A 22,895-nucleotide genomic window follows, 5' to 3' on the forward strand; every position below is an offset into this window, starting at 1 on the left:
CACTTCTCCAACACCTTTCTGATGAAGAGAGTGGCGGCGGCCTAAGCCATTAGTCAGCCCCCCAGGTACTCGTTGATAATTCCTTCAGGGTTGAATTGACGTGACTAACTAGTCAGTCACCAGGCTTCCCCTCACCTACTAAATAAACGTGGCTGCGCCTCCTGAACCTAAAGGCTTCTCGACCAATACGGCTCCAAGCCAGCCGAGCAGGGGTGGGGTGCATTAGGCCGTCTCGATTAGTGTCACGTTCTAAAAGAAAAGAGTCCCCAGCTTCCAGCTCCTTTTTTTCATACGGCACCTCTATGACACATCATGGCAGCATCAAGGAGCCATGGCCGTCCATGCTCCCACTCCGACAGCGGTACTTATCAGCGAGTGGCTGCTGCTCTCCATCGCTGCGGCCATGATCCTCGCCCGTCTGTGGCTGCGAATCAGGATAAACCGCCAGAGACTTCTGCTCAGCGACGTCTTCATATGTCTAGCGTGGTTCTCTGCCGTGGCCTCCGCATCGGTCGACGTCTACTTGAAGTGTGTGGGTATCCTCCGCCAGGATGAGGATGCCTTCTTACAGATATACGACGGTGACCCTAAAACCCGGCAAAGTGCATTACTGGTCTTACCCCCGCCCCCCTCCCACCTCCGAAAATAATCAACTCAGAACTGATGTTGGAAGTCATTGTTTGATCGGACTGACGACCTTGTAGTACTTTTGGGCTGGCACCTTCGCTTTCTTTACGGCCTTCTGGTGTAGTAAAATGGCCATCTTAGCCTTCTATCTACAGGTCTTTCCTCCGGTCTTTCGGATCTACAGAATCATCATATGGCTTGTCATCGCGTACTCGGCTTCAGGATATATTGTGGCCATGGCGTTGAACTTGTTCTTGTGCTGGCCATTGCAACGAAACTGGTACGTCGACCAGGAATAGCACCAAATGCCAACCCGAATCTTGCTCAAGGCTGACATGGGCTTACAGGGCTACCGACCAAACTGCTTGTATCGCAGAAATACAAGTCAAAATTGGCTGGAGGGTTGGGTGGGCTCTACACTTCTCCTCCGACGTGATCAGTGAGCAAGCGAGCGAGCTCTTCTATTCCCTAGATCACCTTCCAAGATGCGCTTACATAAATTGTCTAGTATTTGTGCTCCCCTTTATGATATTGCGTAATCTCCGGATGGACAAGTTGGTCCGGTTTGGAGTATACTGTACCTTTGGGCTAGGCGCTATCAACATTATATTCTGTTTGGTACGATTCCTGGTGGTCGAAGCGTCGACAGATATCGACAATGGAAAAATGGTACCATTGACTCTTCTTGGTAGGCCGAGTATTTTCATCCTCTATTCCCCTCCCTCATGCAAAATTCAAGGTTACGCACAAGCAGCCCAGGTGGTTTCCCGGACGTGTCTAACGAAACACGAAAACCAGACGCGCTGACATTGCCGTGTATAGAGCTTTGGAGCAGCACCGACTGCAACATAAGCGTTATAATTGCCTGTATGCCGGCTCTTCGCCCTTACTTACGCTTGATACATGCGCGCTATGGAAGAACCATATCAAGTGGTCCAACATCAAGCCCCCGAGGCCCGCGAATAGTGCCTAGGGCCCATCTAGATACGTTAGAGTTATATACTGTTACCCGCGGCGTTGATTGGGAACGTGAGTTGCCAGCGGACCAAGCGAACACCTCTGGCGAGCCGGGCATGAGCGACGATGCGACCAATGTAATCTCAAACAATCCTGGTGAAAGGCAGGGCAAGCATACAGGAAGCCAAGTGCGGCTGGTGCAGGTTGGTGAGTTATAAAGAACGAGAGAAAAGGGTCCATAGTCTAATAAAACCCCAAGCGTCTGCGTACTCGATTTATAATTTTCGCCAAAATCGTCATACAAATTATTTCAAAGTCATCTATGAGTTCTCAATCAATACCGGGCGAGGCCCTAAATGCATATGATGATAGAAGCTTCATCAGAGAAGATGACAGCCGCCGTGAGCAAGAAGGGGATAGCACGCGGCAGCCCGATTTTCCTCCCGCCACAGACCGAGGCTTCAATTTTCAACCTTTCAAGTGTTGCATATGCCTCTACCCAGATTGTCACAAGAATGCACCACAAGAGTCAGAGTGGTGTTACAGATCTGTTGCAGGTTCGGCAGGTCTCGTATCATAGCCTCGTCTCGTCGAATATAATGAGGACGAGGAAGGACGAAGACGACGAGCGACCGGTTATGAAATAAGCGAGACCACCCCGTATATCGCAGCCACGGAGTTGTTTCATTCTGTTCGACGCCGTGATAAACTGACGGATGATTATGACGGAGCTCTGAAGGCCATATGTTTAAGAATAGCCTGAGTCACCGGATTAGTTAGATAATATTAGACTAACTCACCGCCACCCCACACATCCCCCGTCCCCGCACACCCGTGATAGCATCACAACTAAATCCATAGATGACTTTAATTAATTCTATAATAATGAGTATTTATTTAATTTAACTAAGAATTTGGAAACTAATTTATAAATATTATATCTGCAGTCTATATTTTTAATAGATTCTTTTTATATTATTTTCTTTTATTTCCCTTAATCTGATGTAGTATGTTCTTTTTAGCTTAATTATAAGCTAAGATAATTTATTTAATTTTAGAGAAAGCCTTATTAAGGTTAAATTAAATAGCAACTTGGCTAGTAGGCTCTCTTACTGCTATTAATGCCTTTAATACTGCTTTTTCCTTTTTTAAGTATTAAATTTAATTATTCTTTTAGTTAATATATTTTATTACCTTTTTTATAATATAATTAAAGTTATAAATAAAGGTATTTCCTTAACTTTATATAGATTCTAGTTATTTTTAAATATTAATACTTCCTTAAGGTATACTTTAGATTATATTAGCAATTACTTAGGCCTTCCTTAGTATTATAGGCCTATTAAAGCGCTTGCGTTTCTTCTCCCTTGGCTTCAATGCCGCCAATGCCTTTTATAGATTAGTTAAGAAAAGCCTAGAGGCCGAGAAGCTATTTATTATATTCTTACGGCTTAGGGCTTTTAATAAAGCCCTCTTATATGCTTTTAGGAAGAGTTATTATTAGTATAGTAAGGTTACTTTATATAAGGCTAAAGAGCAGGTAAACTAGTAATAGTATGTTTTTAATAGCCTAAATATAATAATATTAAGCGGCTAAGTAATATATAATAAGTATAAGGGTAACTAAGAGAGCTAAATCTTATATAACTATGCCTTTTTTATTAATTCTGCTATAATATATAATTTATACTAGTTTAGGATTAATAGTCTCTATTACTTAAGATCCTTTAACTTAGTCTATAATATAAATATATTTATAAACTAATAAATAAAGATATTACTATTAGACTAACTAGTTAGACTATAAGTATACTTCTAATTAGGAAAAACAGCTAGAAACTACTATCCTTAAAGGTTTTTACTAGTAAAAACAATATAAGGCATAAGATGCCAATAATTTGCTAATATAGACTTAATTATTAAGCTTTAAGTTATATTATTAGACTTAATCCTCTTTAAGGAAGAAATTATTATTATTTTAGCTATTATATTATTATTAGTCTTATTAATTTATATACTAGTTTTATTAATATTATATATATAAGGCCTAGTTATCTTATTTATATTAACTATATAGTTAAGATTATTATAGTACTTAAAAAGTAATTCCTTTATTATAAAATACTTCCTTATAGATTATATAACTTATAATGGCTTTTATTTTATATATAAATAGCAGGTAAAGAATTTATTAATATAGTTCTTGCTAATATAATAGACTTGCTTATTAACTTATAATAATGCCTATATAAAGTTATAAATATCCTTCTTTATAAAAGGCTAAAAAGCATGCTTTTATTTAATAATATAGTTAACTAGGTTATCTTCCTGCTCTATAATAAGTAACTAATCTTTCTAATATACTATATAGATATCCTGGCCTCTAGCGTATTAATTATATAATATTAAGAGCTTAATTAAGTGTTTTATTACTAAGGGCTATAAACTAATAATTTCTATATACTTAATAGCTAATAATATCTTCTTTTTATAATTTAATAGCTGCAATTCTATTATTATTAAAATTAAAAATAAAATAGATTTTATTTAATAATATAAAATAAAATAAAGAATCTTATATTAATAATATATTAATAGTGTTAAAGTATGTAGGGACGGGGGGTATATAGGGTAGCAGTAAGTTAGTCTATATAGTATAAGTATATAGCTATTAAGGATAAAGATTAATTAAAAAGGGTTAAATCTTTATTATATATACTAAACCTATTTTCGTATTTTTATAGCGCAGTTATAAAATACATATAGTTAAAATGTTAATTTGCATAAAGGCTTTTAGAAGGTAATATCGTTTTGCGCTATAAAGGTAAGTCTAGCTATAAAGGTTATAATAAAGGAAGAGGCTAACTAATAAGAAGGTATATTATTTACTCTTAATTAAAAAGCTAGCTAGAAGCTTAATAACCCTATTATATTTTTAGTAAAAGAGGATATATAGGGGTGTAAGCTAATAAAAGACCGCGAATTTCCACTTTTACTAAAAGTTAGCTAGATAAAAGGGGTGTAGTAATAATAAAAAAAGTCTTATTATTAGAGTTTTGTAAGACTTATTATAAAGCTATAGTAATAGGATAAGAGCAGGTAGATAAGATGCTATTAGAGTAGTAATTAGATATTAACATTTCTGCTATTTAAGATAATTTAATATATTAAAAAGCGGGCTAGTTATTTATTAAGAAAGCCGAGAATAATCTAATAGATATATAGAAGATATTACTTTATAGGTTATAGAAGTTGTTATTTTATAGTATATCTTTTATGAAATTAGGATATTAGTATAAAGAGACTTGCTATAAGTATCTTAGTGCTGGTATTAAGCTTAATAAGTCTGATTTTGCAGCAATTTACTTTAAAGCCAATCTGCCTAGCTAGGGCACTAAGGTAACTAGTATTTAATACTTAAACTTAAAGCTATTTATATATAATATATATCTTTATAATAAATAAATAATTATTATTAGTTATAATAAGGCCTAAGTATCTAATTATTATATATTTTATATTATTTATTATACTCCTATAGATCTTAGCCTTAGCCTCTTAAAGTATTTTATTATTATTTATCTAGTTTAGGAATTCTTAGCTAGGAAGATATATATAATATGCTATAATAGCAGAGAGTTCTTTTTCTTAAACCCTAATAATAAAAGGAAGTATCTATTATTAAAGCAAGCTTTAGGCATCTTAGGAAGTAGGACTTAAGACCTAGTTATGCCCTAGATATTATTGCTATATAAATAAGCTATTTTAGTAATTGCCTAGAAGTACTTAGTAAAGCTAGTTAAGAAGATGAACTTCTATTACCCTTCTAGCATGGCTAACCTAATGCGTATATTTATAGCAGGAGCTAGTTATTATCCTTATATATTACTAATTATATATACTATTACTTAAGCTCTTCTAGAAAGACTTTAATTAGAGCTATTAGAGATATATTACTGCTTATTAAATATTTAGTAAGAATAGAGTAGATAATTATTACTAAGAATATTGCCTTTATTTATAAGAAAAATCTACTGGTATAAATGCCGCTATGGCCTGTAAGATCTGTAATAAAAAGTTATCCACTTTAAACCGAGTTAGCTAGTATATATAGTTACGTCTAGGCATAAGCCATAACTTATATGGCGTTTTAAATCATCTTACCCGGCAAGACCACACTACTGAATAGTTGTTAGCTTAGAATTAATTTATATTTTAAGAAAATACTCCCTTAATTGTTATCTTTTGATGCATATTACTTTAGGCAATTTTAATTAGCAGGTTTAAATGAGCTTGCACCCTATACTTTAATAGCGCTATTTCATTTCTATGGCATTCTAAATGATTTTGGGGGGCAAGATTACTTTAACTACTTGGTAGGATAGGATAGGGCAGTTAATAAAGCTGTAACCACTTTTAAACTAGAGATATTGTCTTTAATCTTTAATAAGTCGATGTGTAGATGTATACTAAATATTAATTAATTGCATAGTGCTTCTGCCTATATAATAAAATAATCTATAAGTTTATAGAAGTTATTTATTATTACTATGCATAACTACCCTTTTGCTATGTAAAAAAAAAAAAGCACTACCTAAACTTATTAATTTTACTTATACTAAAGTTAGCTAAAATAAATATCTACTTAAAAAAAAAAAACTATTATTAATTATAGAAATAATTAGAGGTAATTATTTTAAATCTTTAAGGCTATGCAGGGTATGTAATATATATATATTATATTATAGAAATATTATTAATTAGATAACTAAATTCCTTATTACTTTTTGCCTTATTTTTTAGTCTTTATCTTAAATAATAATAAATAAATATCTATATTATAACTTTAATAAGAATATATAGAGGATAATATAATTAAGGCTATATTAGATATTACTAATAATGGCTTTTTACCCTCTTAAGCGGCTTAGAGATAGGGAGTGCCTTAAAGGACTTTAATTAACAGACTTAATAACTAGATAGCTATAAAAGAGCAGATCTAGCCTTGCTGATATTTATTTAAGAATTAAGAGGACAGATTGGCTTTCTAGATACTCTATTAGAAATCCTTAGGCTATGCTCTGTCCTATAATTAGGTCTATGCTTATATTATAGGATTATTAAGATAGCAAGGCAAACATTTTAAGTTAGGATATAATTAGGTAACTAGATTTATTAATTACTATATAAACCTAAAGACTAAGATAGGTAGATATTAAGAAGCTAATAAGTTTAACTCTTTTATACCTAAGGCAGGTTATTAATACTTTAATATTAGGGAGGGCTAGTATAGCTAGATTAAGTCTAAAAACACTATTAACATTAATAAAGGGGGTATTATAACTGGTTTTAGTAAGTATTTATTTATATGCCTTATTAATACTTAAAATTAATTAACTAATCCTTTATATTTAGGCTTAGATAGCCTGGCTATTAGAAGCACTAACCTAAAGCAAAAGGCATATCTTAAGGGGCTATAAACTTAAAATTAGACTTTATTTATTAAAGCTATTATTGCTAATAGCTATGCCTTAATCCTTAATATAATCTTTAAGGGGAAAGAACTTTAGAAATAGTAATTTCTTAAGGAATTTAAAAAGATAGCAGACTAGTATTATATAATATTACCTAACAGGTAGACTAATAAGTATATTAGTATTAAATGGCTTAAAAGAGTTTATCTGCCTTAAACTATGCCTGCTAATAACTTTAATATAAGACTAATTATTTTAGATAGTTATAGAAGTTATATAATAATATATTCTTTATTTTACTTGCCTTAAGATTAATACTAAGTAATAGAAGGATAAATAAGTAGCTATATGCTTTTTAAATAATATTTATTACTATTATCTGCTAGTATATTGCTTTTATAAATTATAATTACTAGATAATAAAGTCTTTAATATATTAAAGGCTATATATTAATAAGAGTTAGAAAAGTTTGCCTTATTAACTAATTCCGCTTTAATAAATAAGGTTAATTTTATTAAGGCTTATGCTAAGGCTTGTTAAGTTAGAATGATTAAGAGGAATATATTATCTGGCTAGAGGGTTACTAGAAACTGGCCTATTTTATATATAAAAGCATTATAGTACCCTAAAATCTAATAAGATAGGCTAAATAGTAGCTTAGAACTAATTCCTAAACTTAGGCCATATTTTGGCTTAGATAATACTTTATAAATAAGCTATTAAATTTATAATCTTAGGTTAAATAAAATACTAAAGATATAGAGATAGTATAATATAATAGTTAAGGGCTTTAAGGCTTAATAGTAGATAGTAGTGGTATATATTATAAGGATTGCTAGCCTAGAGGAGAAATTAGCTTGCCTAAAGAGAGGGAAGAAGAGGAAGGCAGTGCTAAATCCTAATAAACGTTTTATAACTCTTATAGAGACTCTAGCTAGTAGAGAAGCTATAGTAAAAGAGGAGACTTAAAATATGCCTGTTATAGTAAAAGGTGGCTACTTAGGCAAGCCGGAGTTAGAATTAGAGGCTATTTTAGTTATTAAGGTTAGAGAGGAAACTATACCTTATTAACTAACTATATAATTAGGGCAGCTTATTAAAAGACTTAGGATTTAATAAATATATATAATTATTATTTATAAAATAAATAATTTTATATATATGTATTATTTTAGCTAAGTTTTATATAAGTAAAGTTATTAATTTTTAATAGTGCTCCTTTTTCTTATATAGCAAAAGGGTAGGGTTGGCGAAAGGGTGGTTATATATAGTATTTAAAAAGTAGCATAAGATATTATCTTCTTATTATTACTTTAGTAGAAAAGTATAAATAGTAGTTTAGTATATGTAATATTATATTTAGAATCTTAAAGGCTTCTTAACTTTGCTAATAGGTATTATAAGCCTAGAATTATATATTTAGCTTAGACTTTATTAAAGTATTTAAATTGCCTAGTATTTAGCTATTAAAGGATATTAATAAATTTATATTGATATAGAGGCAGTACTTACTTTAGAAATAGTATATATTATATATAGATTATTATTAATAGCTTTAAGTAATACTATTAAGTAAGTTAGAATCTTTAATAATTTATAGAAAATTTAAGGATACTATTAAAATATATAAGTAATATAGAGCTTAGTTACCTATTAAGATAATTTTTAGTATTAAGTATAATATATAGTAAAAATAATAGTTTAAGGAATTAGTTAAATATAGATATAGCAAAACCCCTTAATATCTTTAAAAATATATCTTAATAAGTTCTAGCTATATACTTATTAAAATTATTATAATATCTATAATTACTATAATTACTCTTACTATCCTTAATACCTTTTTTTATATTTAACCCTTAAGAAGCTAAATTATTAAGAGAACTGTTAATAGATCGGCTGCCTATAATACTAGAATAAGTTCTTGCTAGGGGATTTTCCTATCTTTCTATAACTAGCCAAGTCCCCTTTAATAAGTTAAAGTAGTTCTAAATATTATATTCCTAAATATAATTTAGCTAGGTAATTATATTAGGCTTTATATAAATATTAATTATTTCTTATTAAGTATTACCTAGCATTTAATATATTTATAAGATAAAAGCTAAGAATTACTTTTAAGTCCTTTAATATCTAATCTTATTACTCCTCTCTATAATAAGGTGCCCTATCTTAAGATATAATTAGTATTAAGAAAGTAATAGTTAGGTAACTTAATTAATACTTATAAGATATCTTAATAGAAACCTTAATAAATTAATAGCTATTATACCCTATCTAGCTATAAGCTTATAATAAGAAATATATTAATGCCAATATAATTAATAGTAGCTTAAGGTTAACTTATAGCTTCTTAATATTAAGTTTCCTAATTTATAACTTATTATAGATAAATAAAAGCCTTAGATATAAGTCCTTAGAGCGTTCCTTATATCTTCTTAGCACTAGGCTTTACTCTTAATTTATTTACGTATTCCTTTATCTATATATTAACCTAGAACTATTTACTACCTTTATAAGAAGGAAAGAATTATTAATATATAATATATTCTTCCTATAATAAGTTATAAGCAGATATATAGCAATTCGGTAGTAGTCTTCCCTTACCTTATAGGTTTATTTATTAATGCTTTTTAGCATAATGTTTTTATATTTTTTAGATATAACAGACAATATAGCCAGAAGTATAATATTTTAAATTATTTAAATTTAATAGTATAAGATATAAAATAGGTTTAATTATATCTATTAGGTATTATAAATAATATTATAATTTATCTTAATTATAAAGAATATTTAGGATCTATTTTATCTTCTCTATTAGATCCTATTAATGCTCTGGCTATATATTGCAATATTATGTTCTTAAATATATAGTAACCTTATTGCCTATTGAGGCAAACTTATAAACCTGGTATATAAGAAGGCAGTATATAGAGAGAAGAATATAAGGATAAATTGCACTATATAGTTCAGATTGCAAGTTTAAAGCCGTTATAGTAATTATTATAGTAACTTAGTCCTTAATAGTAAGATCTAAATAATAATTATATTTTAATTAATAATAAGACTATTTAAGAGTATAATATAACCCCTTATAGTACTTTATATAAAAGGATATATTATATTCTAAATAAACCCCTGTTTTAATTAGTATTACTATTCCTATATATAAAATACTATTAAATTAACTCTATACCCTGGCAATAATTAACCCTACTAGGTTTAAAGTGGGTTAATAAAATCAACTTTACTAGAGTTAATTTTAGACTATAGGACTAGGCGTTACTAGCCAAGCCGCCGCCTTAGCTCGTTACTCGAGTCTCACTCCTAACGTCTACACCGCGATAAGCGAAGAATTAGATATACGCGCCATAAGTCCCCATCCTCTCCCTCCATCCGGATCATATGCTTACCCACATGGCCTCTGTTAGCCATCTCCCTCTGTTAATCATTATCTAAGTTCCCCACCTCCCTTTTCTTATATATATCCTTAACCGCTAAGAGATAAGTACTATTATTTAAAATAATGGCTTAGAAGACTACTTATTAAAGGTAGCATTATAGGCAGCCAGGAGCTTAAATAGGGTGCTATCTAGTGCTATTACTTAAGTTATTACGCTTAATAATAGTAACCTTAAGGCTGCAAGTAGCAGTATAGAGAGCGATATAGGCACTAGTAGCAGCGCCTCTAATAATAAGTATATTATACTCCTAAATACTAAAGCAAGAGCTGCCTTAAAGCTTGTTTAATTATTTATTATATAACCTAATATAAGGGAAATAAGGCAGCTTAAAAGTACTATCTATATATTATAACCTAATAAGGGGAAGCACTTATATTATATATAACTTACTAATAACCCTGCTAATTATATAATAACTTATAAATAAAACCTTATAATAACTATAAGCCTTATAATATAGCTTATAATATTAATTTATAACTTACTATAAGCCTAACTTATAATACTATAAGCTATTATATTATATATATATATTTATTTAGCAGTAAATAAAACTTAACTTACTAGCTATTAATAAGACTTCTTTACTTTAATAAGCCTAACTTATATTATTAATAATTAAGATATATAATACTTTACTATTACTTAATATAATGCCTTATAACCTTATAAATATATAACTTAATATAGATTAATTTACCTATTTAAAAACCCTAATTATTATATATTAATAGCTCTTATTTAAAATATATTATATTAATAACTAAGTAATATTATATTATTAAGATATCTAATAATACTAATTTAATACCTCTTTATATTAAAGCATTACTTAATGCTATTAAGATAATAACTAAAATTTAATAACTTTATAATACTATTTATACTTTATAAGCTTAAGTAAATATATATCTTACTATAACTATTAATAAAGGCAGTAATAAATAAGACTTAAATAAAGTACTTAAGCCCCTTAAGCTAAAACTTTTTAGAGGCTAAGCTATTAATATAATCCTATTCCTAATTTAAATAAAGGCTTACTTCTGCCTTTATAAAAATAAGCTAAATACCTTTATAAAGAAACTTTTATATATTATAAGCCTAATTTAAAAAAATATAAAGGATTAATTTAAACCTATTTTAAGAGACTTTTTTAAAAATAAAGAAAAATAATAAGACTAGGATACTTAAAATATCTTTAGAAATTAAAGGAATTTTAAATAAGCCCTTAAAAATAACTTTAAAGTAATTAATAAAACATAATATATTATAATAAAGTTACTTATACTTAAATAAATTAAATTATATATTACTTACTTTATTAAGTTTTAATAGCTTATATTTAAAACTAAATAAAATAATAAAGCCTTAATAGAAATTTATTATAAAGAATTAAAGGAAGAAGTTAAAAATAAATTATACCTAGCTAATAAACCTAAAAAAGGTTTAATTATATATATTACTATAATAATAAAGATTAATAAATAATAATATAAATATATAAAAAAGAGAGCTAATTATAAATAAGGTAATAACTTTAACTTATATTACCTTAACTAGTAATATAATAATAATAATTAAGGTAATTCTTAAAACTAAAGCTAATAATAAGGTAATTACTAAAATAATACCTTATATAAAACCTAAGTAAGACCTATAATATTTAAAGTTATATAATAAGGCAATAAGGGAAAATAAGATATATGTTAATATAAATATTATAACTATAATTAATTTAAATATATAATATAATAATGCCTTAAACTGCAAAAACCTTAATAGTAAAACTAAAGTAAAAAACCTCTTAAACTAGCTTAAGTATTAAAAATAACCTAAAGTAAGTATAAAATAGTTTTATATTATAAGTTAACTTTTATAAAGCTATTACCTAAAACTATAAAAAGGAAAAAAGAAAAACTACTTTTAAAAGAAAAAGAAAAATAATAAAGATTTTATAAAAATAAAATTAATAATAACTATTATTATAAAAAAATAAAAAACTTAAAATAAAAAAAATACTTTTAATAAAAATAAAGGAAAAGATAATAATAAAAAAAGATAATAAAAAAGGTAATAAATAATAATAACTAAAAGTCTTAAAAATAATATAATAAGGAATAGTAATTATCTTTAATATAAATAAAAAAGCTAAGTTAACTAGTAAAATAGATAATATCCTTATTAAAACTATAATAATAAATAAACTTTAAAAAAAGGAAATAGCCTTTAATAAGGAATAAAAAGTAAGAGCTAGAACTTATAATTATTATTATTAATACTCCTAAAATATAGGATATAAAGAAAGAGTAGTATAAGTAATTATATAATACCTTTATAAAGAAAATAAATACTTTAAGTAAAAATAGAAATAACCCTATAAGCTATTATTTAATAAAGTAGGAAATAGGATATAAATATTACTAGAAGATAGGTATATATAAAAAGCTAGAAAATATAAAAATACTAATATAATTAAACTCTTAAATATTAAAGTATATTATATTAATAATACTATAAACTTATTATATAAGGAAAAATAATTTAATAAATAAAATAATATTTAAATATTATTAATAAATAAATAATATAAGAAAATCTTATAGTTATTTTATAAATACTATTAATATAAAATATATAAATAAAAAAAGCTTAATAATAATTACTTTTTAATAACTATCTTTAATATACCTAATAATAAACCTTACTTAATAAAGGAAATAAAAAGATACTTAATATATATATAATATAAAAACCTAAAAGTAATAAAACTATAATTTAATATAGCTTATTATTAATAAACTAATAAAGTAAACTAACTTTATAATAGAATTTAATAATTATAAAAACTTATTAAAAATACTAAAAAGGAATTTTAAGTAATTACTAAAAGAAAGTTTAGTTATTTAAGGAAATTTATAAAAGAAACTAAATTAGATAATAATAATATAACTTAAAAAGAATTTTTACTTTAGATAATTTTAAGGAAGTATTTAACTAAGTAAAAGTTAATAAAATAAATAAAAAAGTATTAAGAATAAGAAAAAAAGTATTAAAAATAAATTAATAATAAATAATATAATTACCTAATAAAAAAACTATTAATTAATAATATAAGTTTAAAAACTATTAAAAAACTAATATACTAATAAGAAGCTAATAGACTCTACCTATATAATAACCCTATAAATTTCTAATAACTTAATAAAATTATAATTATAAAGGGTATAATCTATAATAAGTAATTTAAATAAGGAATTATGTTAAATAAGCAAGATATAAAACTAAAAAAATATCTCTAGTAGCTATTATATAATAGAGAATTTAAAAATAATTATATTAATAAAAAAGGATATTATAATAGTAATTATAAATAAATTTACTAAGATATATTAAGAAATAAGAAATGCTTTTTATAATAAAGCTATAAACACGTAAAGTATAAGAATAAGGATAACTTAAACTAATAAGTACTTTAAGAGCTATATAAGATAATAAGCCTAATAGCCTAATACTAAAAGTTTAAATTAAGGGAAGATAGCTAAATGCTTAGATTAATTATAAAGCTAAATATAACTTTATTAATTTAGACCTAGTTATAGAGTTTAGATTATTATAAAGAAAAAAGCAAGTCTTATATTTAGTTATTAATATAAAGGGATAACCTTTTAACTATAATAATAAAATAATAAATTAAGAGATTAATTACCTTAAAGTCCTTATTTAAGGGAAAAATTAAGAAATAGACTTAAATATTATTCCCTTATTACTAGATATAGATATTATCCTTAATATATTATAGCTTAAATAAGTAAACCTATATATTAACTAGCTAACTAGCTAAGTTACTTTTTATAATAACTTAAATAGTAATAATAAAATAATTATAATAAATAATAAGAGATTTTAAACCCTAATTAAAGATAATAATATAAATATATATAAAATAAAGAACTTACTACCTCTAAAAGGAGTATAATATAAATATATAAAAGGCAAGAAATAATAAAATTAATAAGCCTTAAGTCTTATTAGATATTAATTATATAACCTAAATAAATAACTAAAATATTAAAAATAACTTAAAAAATAAAAATAATAAGATTAACTTAAAATATATTAAAAAAATATTATATTTATAAAAAGCTATTTAAAAAAGAACTTAAAATAAAGGTATTATAATATAGCTATTAAGATTATAAAATATAACTTAAAATAGATAACTTATTATTTTAAAAGATTTATAACCTTAATAAAAAAGAACTTATTACTTTTAGAAATTACTTAAATATAAAATTAAAAAAAAGGAAATATTAAAATATCTAACTTATTAATAGGATCTCTAGTAATGTTTATCTTAAAGAAAAATAAGAAATTATAACTTATTATAAACTATAAGAGGTTAAATGCCCTTATAATTAAAGATAAGACCTTACTTCTATTTATTATAAAACTTAAGGATTACCTATAAAGTAAATAAATCTTTACTACTTTAGACCTTAAGGGTACTTATAACTTAATTTATATTAAAAAAGGAGATAAATAAAAGATAGTATTTAAAACGAAATTTAAACTCTTTAAATATTTAGTAATACTATTTAAACTTATTAATATATTTATAATATTTTAGTAAATAATTAATAATATACTTTAATAATACTTAAATATCTTTATAATATACTACCTAAATAATATCTTAATTTTCTTAAATAATAAAAAAAAATATAAAAAATATATTTATAAGGTTTTAAAAGCCTTATAAAATACTAACTTATTAATTAAACTAGAAAAAAGTTACTTTTATATAAAAAAATAGACTTCTTAAGATATATTATTATATTTAGTAAAATTAAAATAAAATAAAAGAAAATCTTAATAATAGTAAATTGGCTTTTAGTAATAATAATTAAAGAAGTTTAAAGCTTCTTAAGATTTACTAATTATTATTAAAAATTTATTAAAGACTTTAATAAGATTATAAACCTCCTTATAAAGCTTATAAAAAAAGATAGGAAATTTATATAGAAATAAGATATATAAGCAGCATTTAAAGCATTATAATAAGCTATCCTTAGCAAACCTATATTAGTTATATTTAACCTTAATAAGGAAATAAAACTAAAGACTAACTTATTAGATTTTACTTTAAGAAGATAAATTAAATAATAAGATAAAAAAGGAAAGCTTTACCTAATTATATTTTATTTCTATAAATTATATAAAGTAAAACTAAATTACCTTATTTATAATAAAGAATTCTTAGTAATTATTAATTACTTTAAGAAGTTTAAATACTATCTTATAAGAAGTATATACTAAATTAAAATTTATATTAATTATTAAAATATTTTATATTTTACTATAATATAAGAACTTAATTAATAATAATTATATTATATTAAGTACTTATATAAATTTAATTTTATAATTATTTATTATAAAGGTTTAAATAATAGATAAGCTAATACTATTAGCTAATAACTAGACTATACTACTAGTATAATAAAAGTAAAAGAATAACTCCTAAGAAAAAACAATAAAGGAAAATATTAATTTACCTAATAAGTAAAAACTCTAAGACTTATAAGTAATAATAAGCCTAAGAATTAAAAAGATTAAATAGAAAGAATTTAAAATACTATTATAAGATATAATATTTAAGATCTTATTAAAAGTAAAGTAAAGATACCTACTTATAATAATAAACTATAAGTACCTAAATAATTTAAAGAAGAACTAGTATAAGATATATATAGATATTCCTTATATAGCTATTAAGGCATTATAAAGACCTTAAAATATATCTAAATATATTATAATTAAAAAGGAATTAGAAAAATAATAAAAAAGGTTATTAAATAATATAACTTATATATAAAAACTAAAGTATAATAATATAAACCTTATAGCGTATTATAATTACTAGAAGTAATAGAAAGACTATAAAGTTTAATTATAATAGATTATATAACTAAACTACTTTTATTAAAAAAACCCTTAATTAAAATCTTCTATAATAATATCTTAATTATAGTAAATTAACTTATTAAATTCTCTTATTATATACCTTATAAGGAAAATATAAATATAAAATAACTTTCTTATATTTTTTATAATAAGATAATTAGAGAATATAAATTATTATATAAAATCTTAATAAATAAAAAAAAAATATTTATAAATAAGTTTTAGTAAGTATTAGTATTATATATAAGACTAAATTACTAACTCTTAATAGCATTTAAACTATAAGTAGATAAATAAACTAAAAGGATAAACTAAGTTTTAAAATAATATCTATAATACTATATTAACTATAAATAAAATAATTAGGTAGAAAGGTTACTAAGTGCCTAACTTGCCTATAATATAATATATAATAAAAGTATAAAAATACTGGCAACTGCAATAAGTATACTATATATACTTAGAATGGCCTTCCTTAGCCTAATACTTTAAACCCTAAGGCTTGCAATAGCTATATAGTATAATAAGGAAACTAGTATTTTTAATTAAAATAGCTTATACTTAATAATTATAAGTAGCTTTAGACTTTAATATAGTATTAGTAACTTATATAGATAATTATAAGTCTAAGTTAATATATACTAGGATAATATAAAAAGAAGGGCAGATATATAAGTCTTAAGGATAAGACTAATAAAAAGAGGGAAATTATATTATAACTTAATAAGAGGAAGTACTTATATTATATATAACCTATTAATAACCCTGCTAATTATATAATAACTTATAAATAAAACCTTATAATAATTATAAGCCTTATAATATAGCTTATAATATTAACTTATAACTTACTATAAGCCTAACTTATAATACTATAAGCTATTATATTATATATATATATTTATTTAGTAATAAATAAAACTTAGCTTACTAGCTATTAATAAGACTTCTTTACCTTAATAAGCCTAACCTATACTATTAACTATTAAGAGATATAACACTTCGCTATTACTTAATATAACGCCTTATAACTCTGTAAATATAAAACCTAGTATAGACTAGTTTACTTGTTTAGAAACCCTAACCGTTATACTTTGGTAGTAAGATCTGCCGCCGCTCTTGCCTCGTTCTCTCCTCCTTCCCCCTCTTCCCCTAGTAAAACCTGGCCCTCCCCCCCCTACCTTACCTAAAAAGGGGCTATAAGCCCGCTTATGCCGCCTGCCCACTTAGGGGCTGCATAAATAGGTAGAACTTGCAAGGGATAGGGGATATAATTATAAGGGCCATAGCGCCTATAAGCATTCTGCTAGGGTACTAGGTAATTATTATTAGCTTAATAGTAAATAATTATAAATAATACTTATGCTGCCTGCCTATATGCCTTTTATAAGTATATATTCTTTTATATTAGTTATTATTTTCCTATTAGCTTATTTACCTTAGCTCTATCTAGTATACTCTATTGCTAGTTATACTAATACCTTATATTACCTTCTTATTTCTAAATTGCCTCCTCTTTACTACTATTACCTAGATCCTCTATTAATAGTATTTCTATGCTTCTAGAAGCGCTTAAGTACTATCTATACTTGCCCTTATATCTAGAGTCTGCTAGCTCTTAGACCTATGCCTATATTAGTAATAGAGGCAATAGCGACCCTAACTGCCTTTACTAGTAGGCAGGTTTAATAAGGCATTTCTAGAGCTATATAAGTTACTATAAGGAAGTATTATAAATAGTCCTAGATCTTAGTAAATAATTATTAATAAAGGCTAAGTCTAGATAGGTACTAGCAGATAGTATATATACTTAACTAGATTAAATTTATCCTACCTATAGATATTAAGAATATAAAAGCAAACCTATACTATATAAGATAGAAATTTAAAAGGTAAGTAATTAATTTATATAAAGTGGCTTTAGTAATAGGCATGAATTTCCTATTAATTGCCCTATTTATAATAGCTTCCTTAAATATTATAGTAAGGTTAAGTAATAGTAATAGTAAATAGCTATTAGCCCTAACCTTTATAATAAAGGATTTATTTAAGCTTTTCTTTACTAAATATACTTTAGATTTTTTATAAGAAGGTAAAAAAATATTAAATATAAAACTATTAATTAATACTAATATAATTTTAAAATATTATATTATAAAGCTAATAAGGAATAGGAAATAAGTAAAAATAACTATAAAGAGATTATTAAGGTTTATATATAAATATCTATTTTTTATCTTTAAAAGAGGCCTAGGCTTAGTATTTAATAGTATTATATAGTTATTATAAAAGTAGAGTTTAAGCTTAATAGCTAACTAGGCTTAAAGTCTATAGTATTAGTTAAGGAAATAGTAAAAGTGCTTATTAATATATAGTTTAAGGAAATATCCTATTTCCTAATAAAAGATAATTACCTAAATTGCATAATAATTATCTTATTATAAGGTTATACTAGTTACTAACCTACTAAGCTTACTAATATAATTAAGAAATAAGGTTATAAGAATCCTCTAAAAGAATCTAATCCTAGTTACGGCAAACCTATATTAAAAGGCTAACTTAAAGGCTATAAAATAAATACTATAAAGGTTACTAGAGAAGAAGTAAAAGAAATGCCTAATAAACTTAATTAATAATAAGGCTTTATTGCCTTACTAGATACTAAGATAGAAGATAACCCTATTTAGCTTTTTAAAGCGCTATCCTATAAGGACTTAATACTATAAATTATAAAAGACCCTAAAGCCTGTAGCAGGGATGTTCTGGCGATGGAGATTACCCTTGAGTTTTATAAGAATGTAGATAGGAAGCCTAAGCTATATAGCAACTATAAGCTAAGTCCTTTATAGCAATAAATACTAATCTGCCTTCTAATTAAATAATATTTCTAGTTTAAGAATATAGACTTCTTATATTATGCCTAATTAGCTATATCCTAATAAGAGCTATATAAGATAATGCTATCTTAGTAAATAAGTATAATTCTACTAAATTGTTTTTTAATATAAAGCTATCCTTTTTAGCTATTAAGGTCTACTAAAAGCTATATATACTTAAGATACCTATTTTCTAATAATTTATAAAAACTAGTTTAGGGGCTTAGGCTTTGTTTAAAATTAAGGCTGTATGCTATTTAATATATATATACTGGCTTAATTGTATTAGCATTACCTTTAGTTTTAAAGACCCTTTAACTTCTTACTACTTTTAATAAGGGCTAGTAAATATGCTTATCCTGGTAGCCCCTAATACTATTATAGACTAGGTTATAAGGCATAATCTTAAGACTAGATACCTCTAAAATATATATCTAAATTTGTAAGTAGGTTAGAATACTTAAATAGCTTACCTAGAGGAAGAGCTATTAGATAATAGGCTAATAGAATTATTTTTATATATAAGTATTAAAAGTAGTTTAAGAATTTTAAAGGAGATATTATAAAAAGAGCTTAAAAAGCTAGACCTTAGTTTAGAAATCCTTATATTAGAGGGATTAGTTAATATAAAATATTAGTATATTAAAGGCAGATATAGGTATATTAATTATACCCTGGTGCCAGAGTAAATAGAACTTAAAAGGCTATAGTAGTAGCTTAAAAGCGCTAGGAAATAATTTAAAGATAAGATATTAAAAATATACTAAGATGCATATTACTAGAGGCTTTATAATAAAGAATTAGAGAGATAGCTATATAGAACTAGTGCTAATATTAATAAAATCGCTAGGTTTATAACTTAATATTAATTAAAGAAGCGAAATTAGTTATAGGAGATCTTTTCTATTAATAGGCAGCTAATAGTAAAGGAGTTTATTACTTAGAAAGTTATTATAATTAATCTTATAGCTGCTTTAGCATATTGCCAGGAGATAGCTTATTTTATATAACCCTTAAGAATAAATATATATAGTAATGCAGATCCCTAAAAGGAGGCTAAGGATATCCTGCTCCTAATAGAGAAAGTTAACTTAATTCCCTAAGTATTAAAGAGGATATAATACCTAATCTGTATTAAGGATAAGGCTTTAACTTATAAGGCTTAAACCTATAAGATTATATATATTACTTATATAATAAATTATATTAAAAATATCTATTTATAGCATAAACCTTATTATATTATATAGGTTTATTATTATTTTAACTGCAAATATAAAGGCAACTTTTTAAAAAGCCTTAATTATTTTAAGAACTATATCTTAATAGAATATAAAGTAAACTTTAAAAGTAATAAGGATTAAACTAAATAGTAGGTTATTATATTATATAGTATTAGTAGAGTATCCTATATTACTTTAGCCTCTTTTGCCTTATAATTAGGAATTAGGGTAGTTTAGGTATTATATAAGGTATTAGTAAGTAAGGGCTTTTTTCCGGCTATTATATATTATATAGGAGATAATAGCTTACTTACCCTAACCTTATTTACTAAAAATAATAATTAGCTGCCTAGGAAAATATATATAAATAGCTATATTTAATTATATATCCCTTACTACTTTTTAAATAGGTATATATATACTATATAGTACTATATAGTATAATACTTTTTTTAGCATTAAGGTGCCCTTTACTAATAGCTAACTTAGTAATTAATTAGAGATATATAAATAACTTACTAATAATACCTTATACTTATAGTAAATAACTTATTATATATTATATAGTAACTAAACCTAAAAAATACTATAATAAAATTAAAAAATATTTATATATTTCTATCTTAATACCTCTTATAGACTAGCTAGATAAATAAATAAGGCAACCCTTAATACTTATTAATACTATATAGCTTAAGTAAAAAGTAATAATATAGTTTTAATTACTATTATACTAATAAAAATAGTTATATATAATAGTAATTAAAATTAGTTATCCCTTAGATATTTTAGGCAAGGGCATATTAGTTATATAATATCCTTTTATCTATTAATATACTATTTTACTACCTTTTGCTAATGGTTTTATATATATATTTATTAATAGTAATATAACTCTATAGTAGAAAATTAGCCTATCTTTAGCCTTTAAATGCTTGCTTTGTTTTACTATATCTTAAAGTAGGCATTATAAAATAGTTTTAAAAAAGATAACTAATTAAATAAAGTAAATTAAATCTGTTTTAGCTATTAAATTACCCTTAAGAAATGCTTTAAATTTTAATCTATATAGCTATTATATATTAAGTGTTTTAATATTTTTTTTTTTTATTTTTTTTTTTTTTTTAAGTTTGTAAGTTAGCCTCGAAAGGTATATCCAAGCATCTCTAGAGTCTAATATAGTTTAAACATTTATTGCCCCTACAGCCGGCAAAGCTTTATTAAGTCAAATTATCATAGTTAGCTGCCTCAATTGCAGCCTAAACCTAGCTGCACATATGCCAGCTGAAAAGCCTTACCTGCTCATCAGCTGGCCCCAACCTTCTTCCTACAACCCACCTGAAAGGCTACTCTTTCATCGACCTCTGCTGCATACCACGCTTCAATCATCTATCACGCAGTAAGTCATCCGACCCGACCCGAATACCTTCTGGCCGCAACCGCTAACAGCATCACAGCTGCCCCGTCACAATGCCTGCTATCTGAAGAAGCCTGCAGGCACCCAGGCCCGATGAGCCTTATCTGACTGAAGGCCATGATGTGATCCCTAAGATTGAAGAAGCTCTTAGGCGAAATAAGGGCAAGGGCGATATACTATATATAATGGCTATAGATATTAGAGAGGCCTGGTTTAATAAGGATAATGCCAGCCGCGTTAGGATAGCAATCTTTAATTGCAAGATCCTCCTGCTTATATAGTCTATTTATAAGAACCCTCTAATTAATAAAGACTTCCTTAAATGCAAGAAGTAGAAGCTTAAGGATCTAGAAAGGAAGCTATGCAGAGGGGTATAGCCAAGCAGGAAGGAGAGGGGGTTCTTTAGGGCCCTTAATGGCGGCTTGCATAATAAGTGGCTTAAGGATATCCGGTGGCAGGCCAAGGAGGTACTAGAGAAGACCAAGAACCTATAACAGGCTGGTTATAGTCTTAGACTACGAGAGCGTAATTAAGATAGGGGGATATCGTACCGCGATATCTGGGATGGAAGCGGGGTAATCGCGGGGTTTGGAGGAAAAATGTATTGAGTTTTGTGTGAGTTTAGTTGCCTGAAGTTAAAGACCTGAAGTCGTGACTGAATTTGGCGTTGGCGGCGAAAAGAGGATCAAATGAGTCACGAGACAGATCATGTGACCAAATGAGCAAATCAGCTGTAACATCAGTACACCATTAATATAAACAGGGGAAGTGTTTTAATATATAATATATAGTTAATTTTAGCTACTTAAGCCCTAGGTAGTATTTATCCCTACCTAAACCTAATAAACCTAACTAGCCTCTTAATACCCTTAAAAGATATAAATGCCTA

The 22,895-nt window shown here is 25.8% G+C and overlaps 2 protein-coding genes across 2 annotated transcripts; both read left to right on the forward strand.

The window, feature by feature from the left end:
- Positions 1 to 210: 210 nt before the first annotated feature.
- BKA55DRAFT_584297 (uncharacterized protein) lies at positions 211 to 1,862 on the forward strand. The gene is made up of 5 exons (XM_046194302.1): positions 211 to 613; positions 705 to 907; positions 975 to 1,066; positions 1,136 to 1,315; positions 1,450 to 1,862. The coding sequence occupies exons 1-5, from the start codon at positions 332 to 334 to the stop codon at positions 1,800 to 1,802; spliced, it is 1,110 nt and encodes a 369-aa protein (XP_046042647.1). The 5' UTR covers positions 211 to 331; the 3' UTR covers positions 1,803 to 1,862.
- A 20,212-nt stretch (positions 1,863 to 22,074) lies between these two features.
- Positions 22,075 to 22,287, forward strand: BKA55DRAFT_527165 (uncharacterized protein; the record flags this gene model as incomplete). The annotated part of the gene is made up of 1 exon (XM_046188905.1): positions 22,075 to 22,287. A coding segment is annotated over one exon (213 nt), but the record flags the coding sequence as incomplete, so codon positions are not given.
- Positions 22,288 to 22,895: the final 608 nt, after the last annotated feature.

Source organism: Fusarium redolens, assembly GCF_020744475.1.
Source record: "Fusarium redolens strain MPI-CAGE-AT-0023 chromosome Unknown BKA55scaffold_25, whole genome shotgun sequence".
In the NCBI taxonomy this organism is placed as follows: domain Eukaryota; kingdom Fungi; phylum Ascomycota; class Sordariomycetes; order Hypocreales; family Nectriaceae; genus Fusarium; species Fusarium redolens.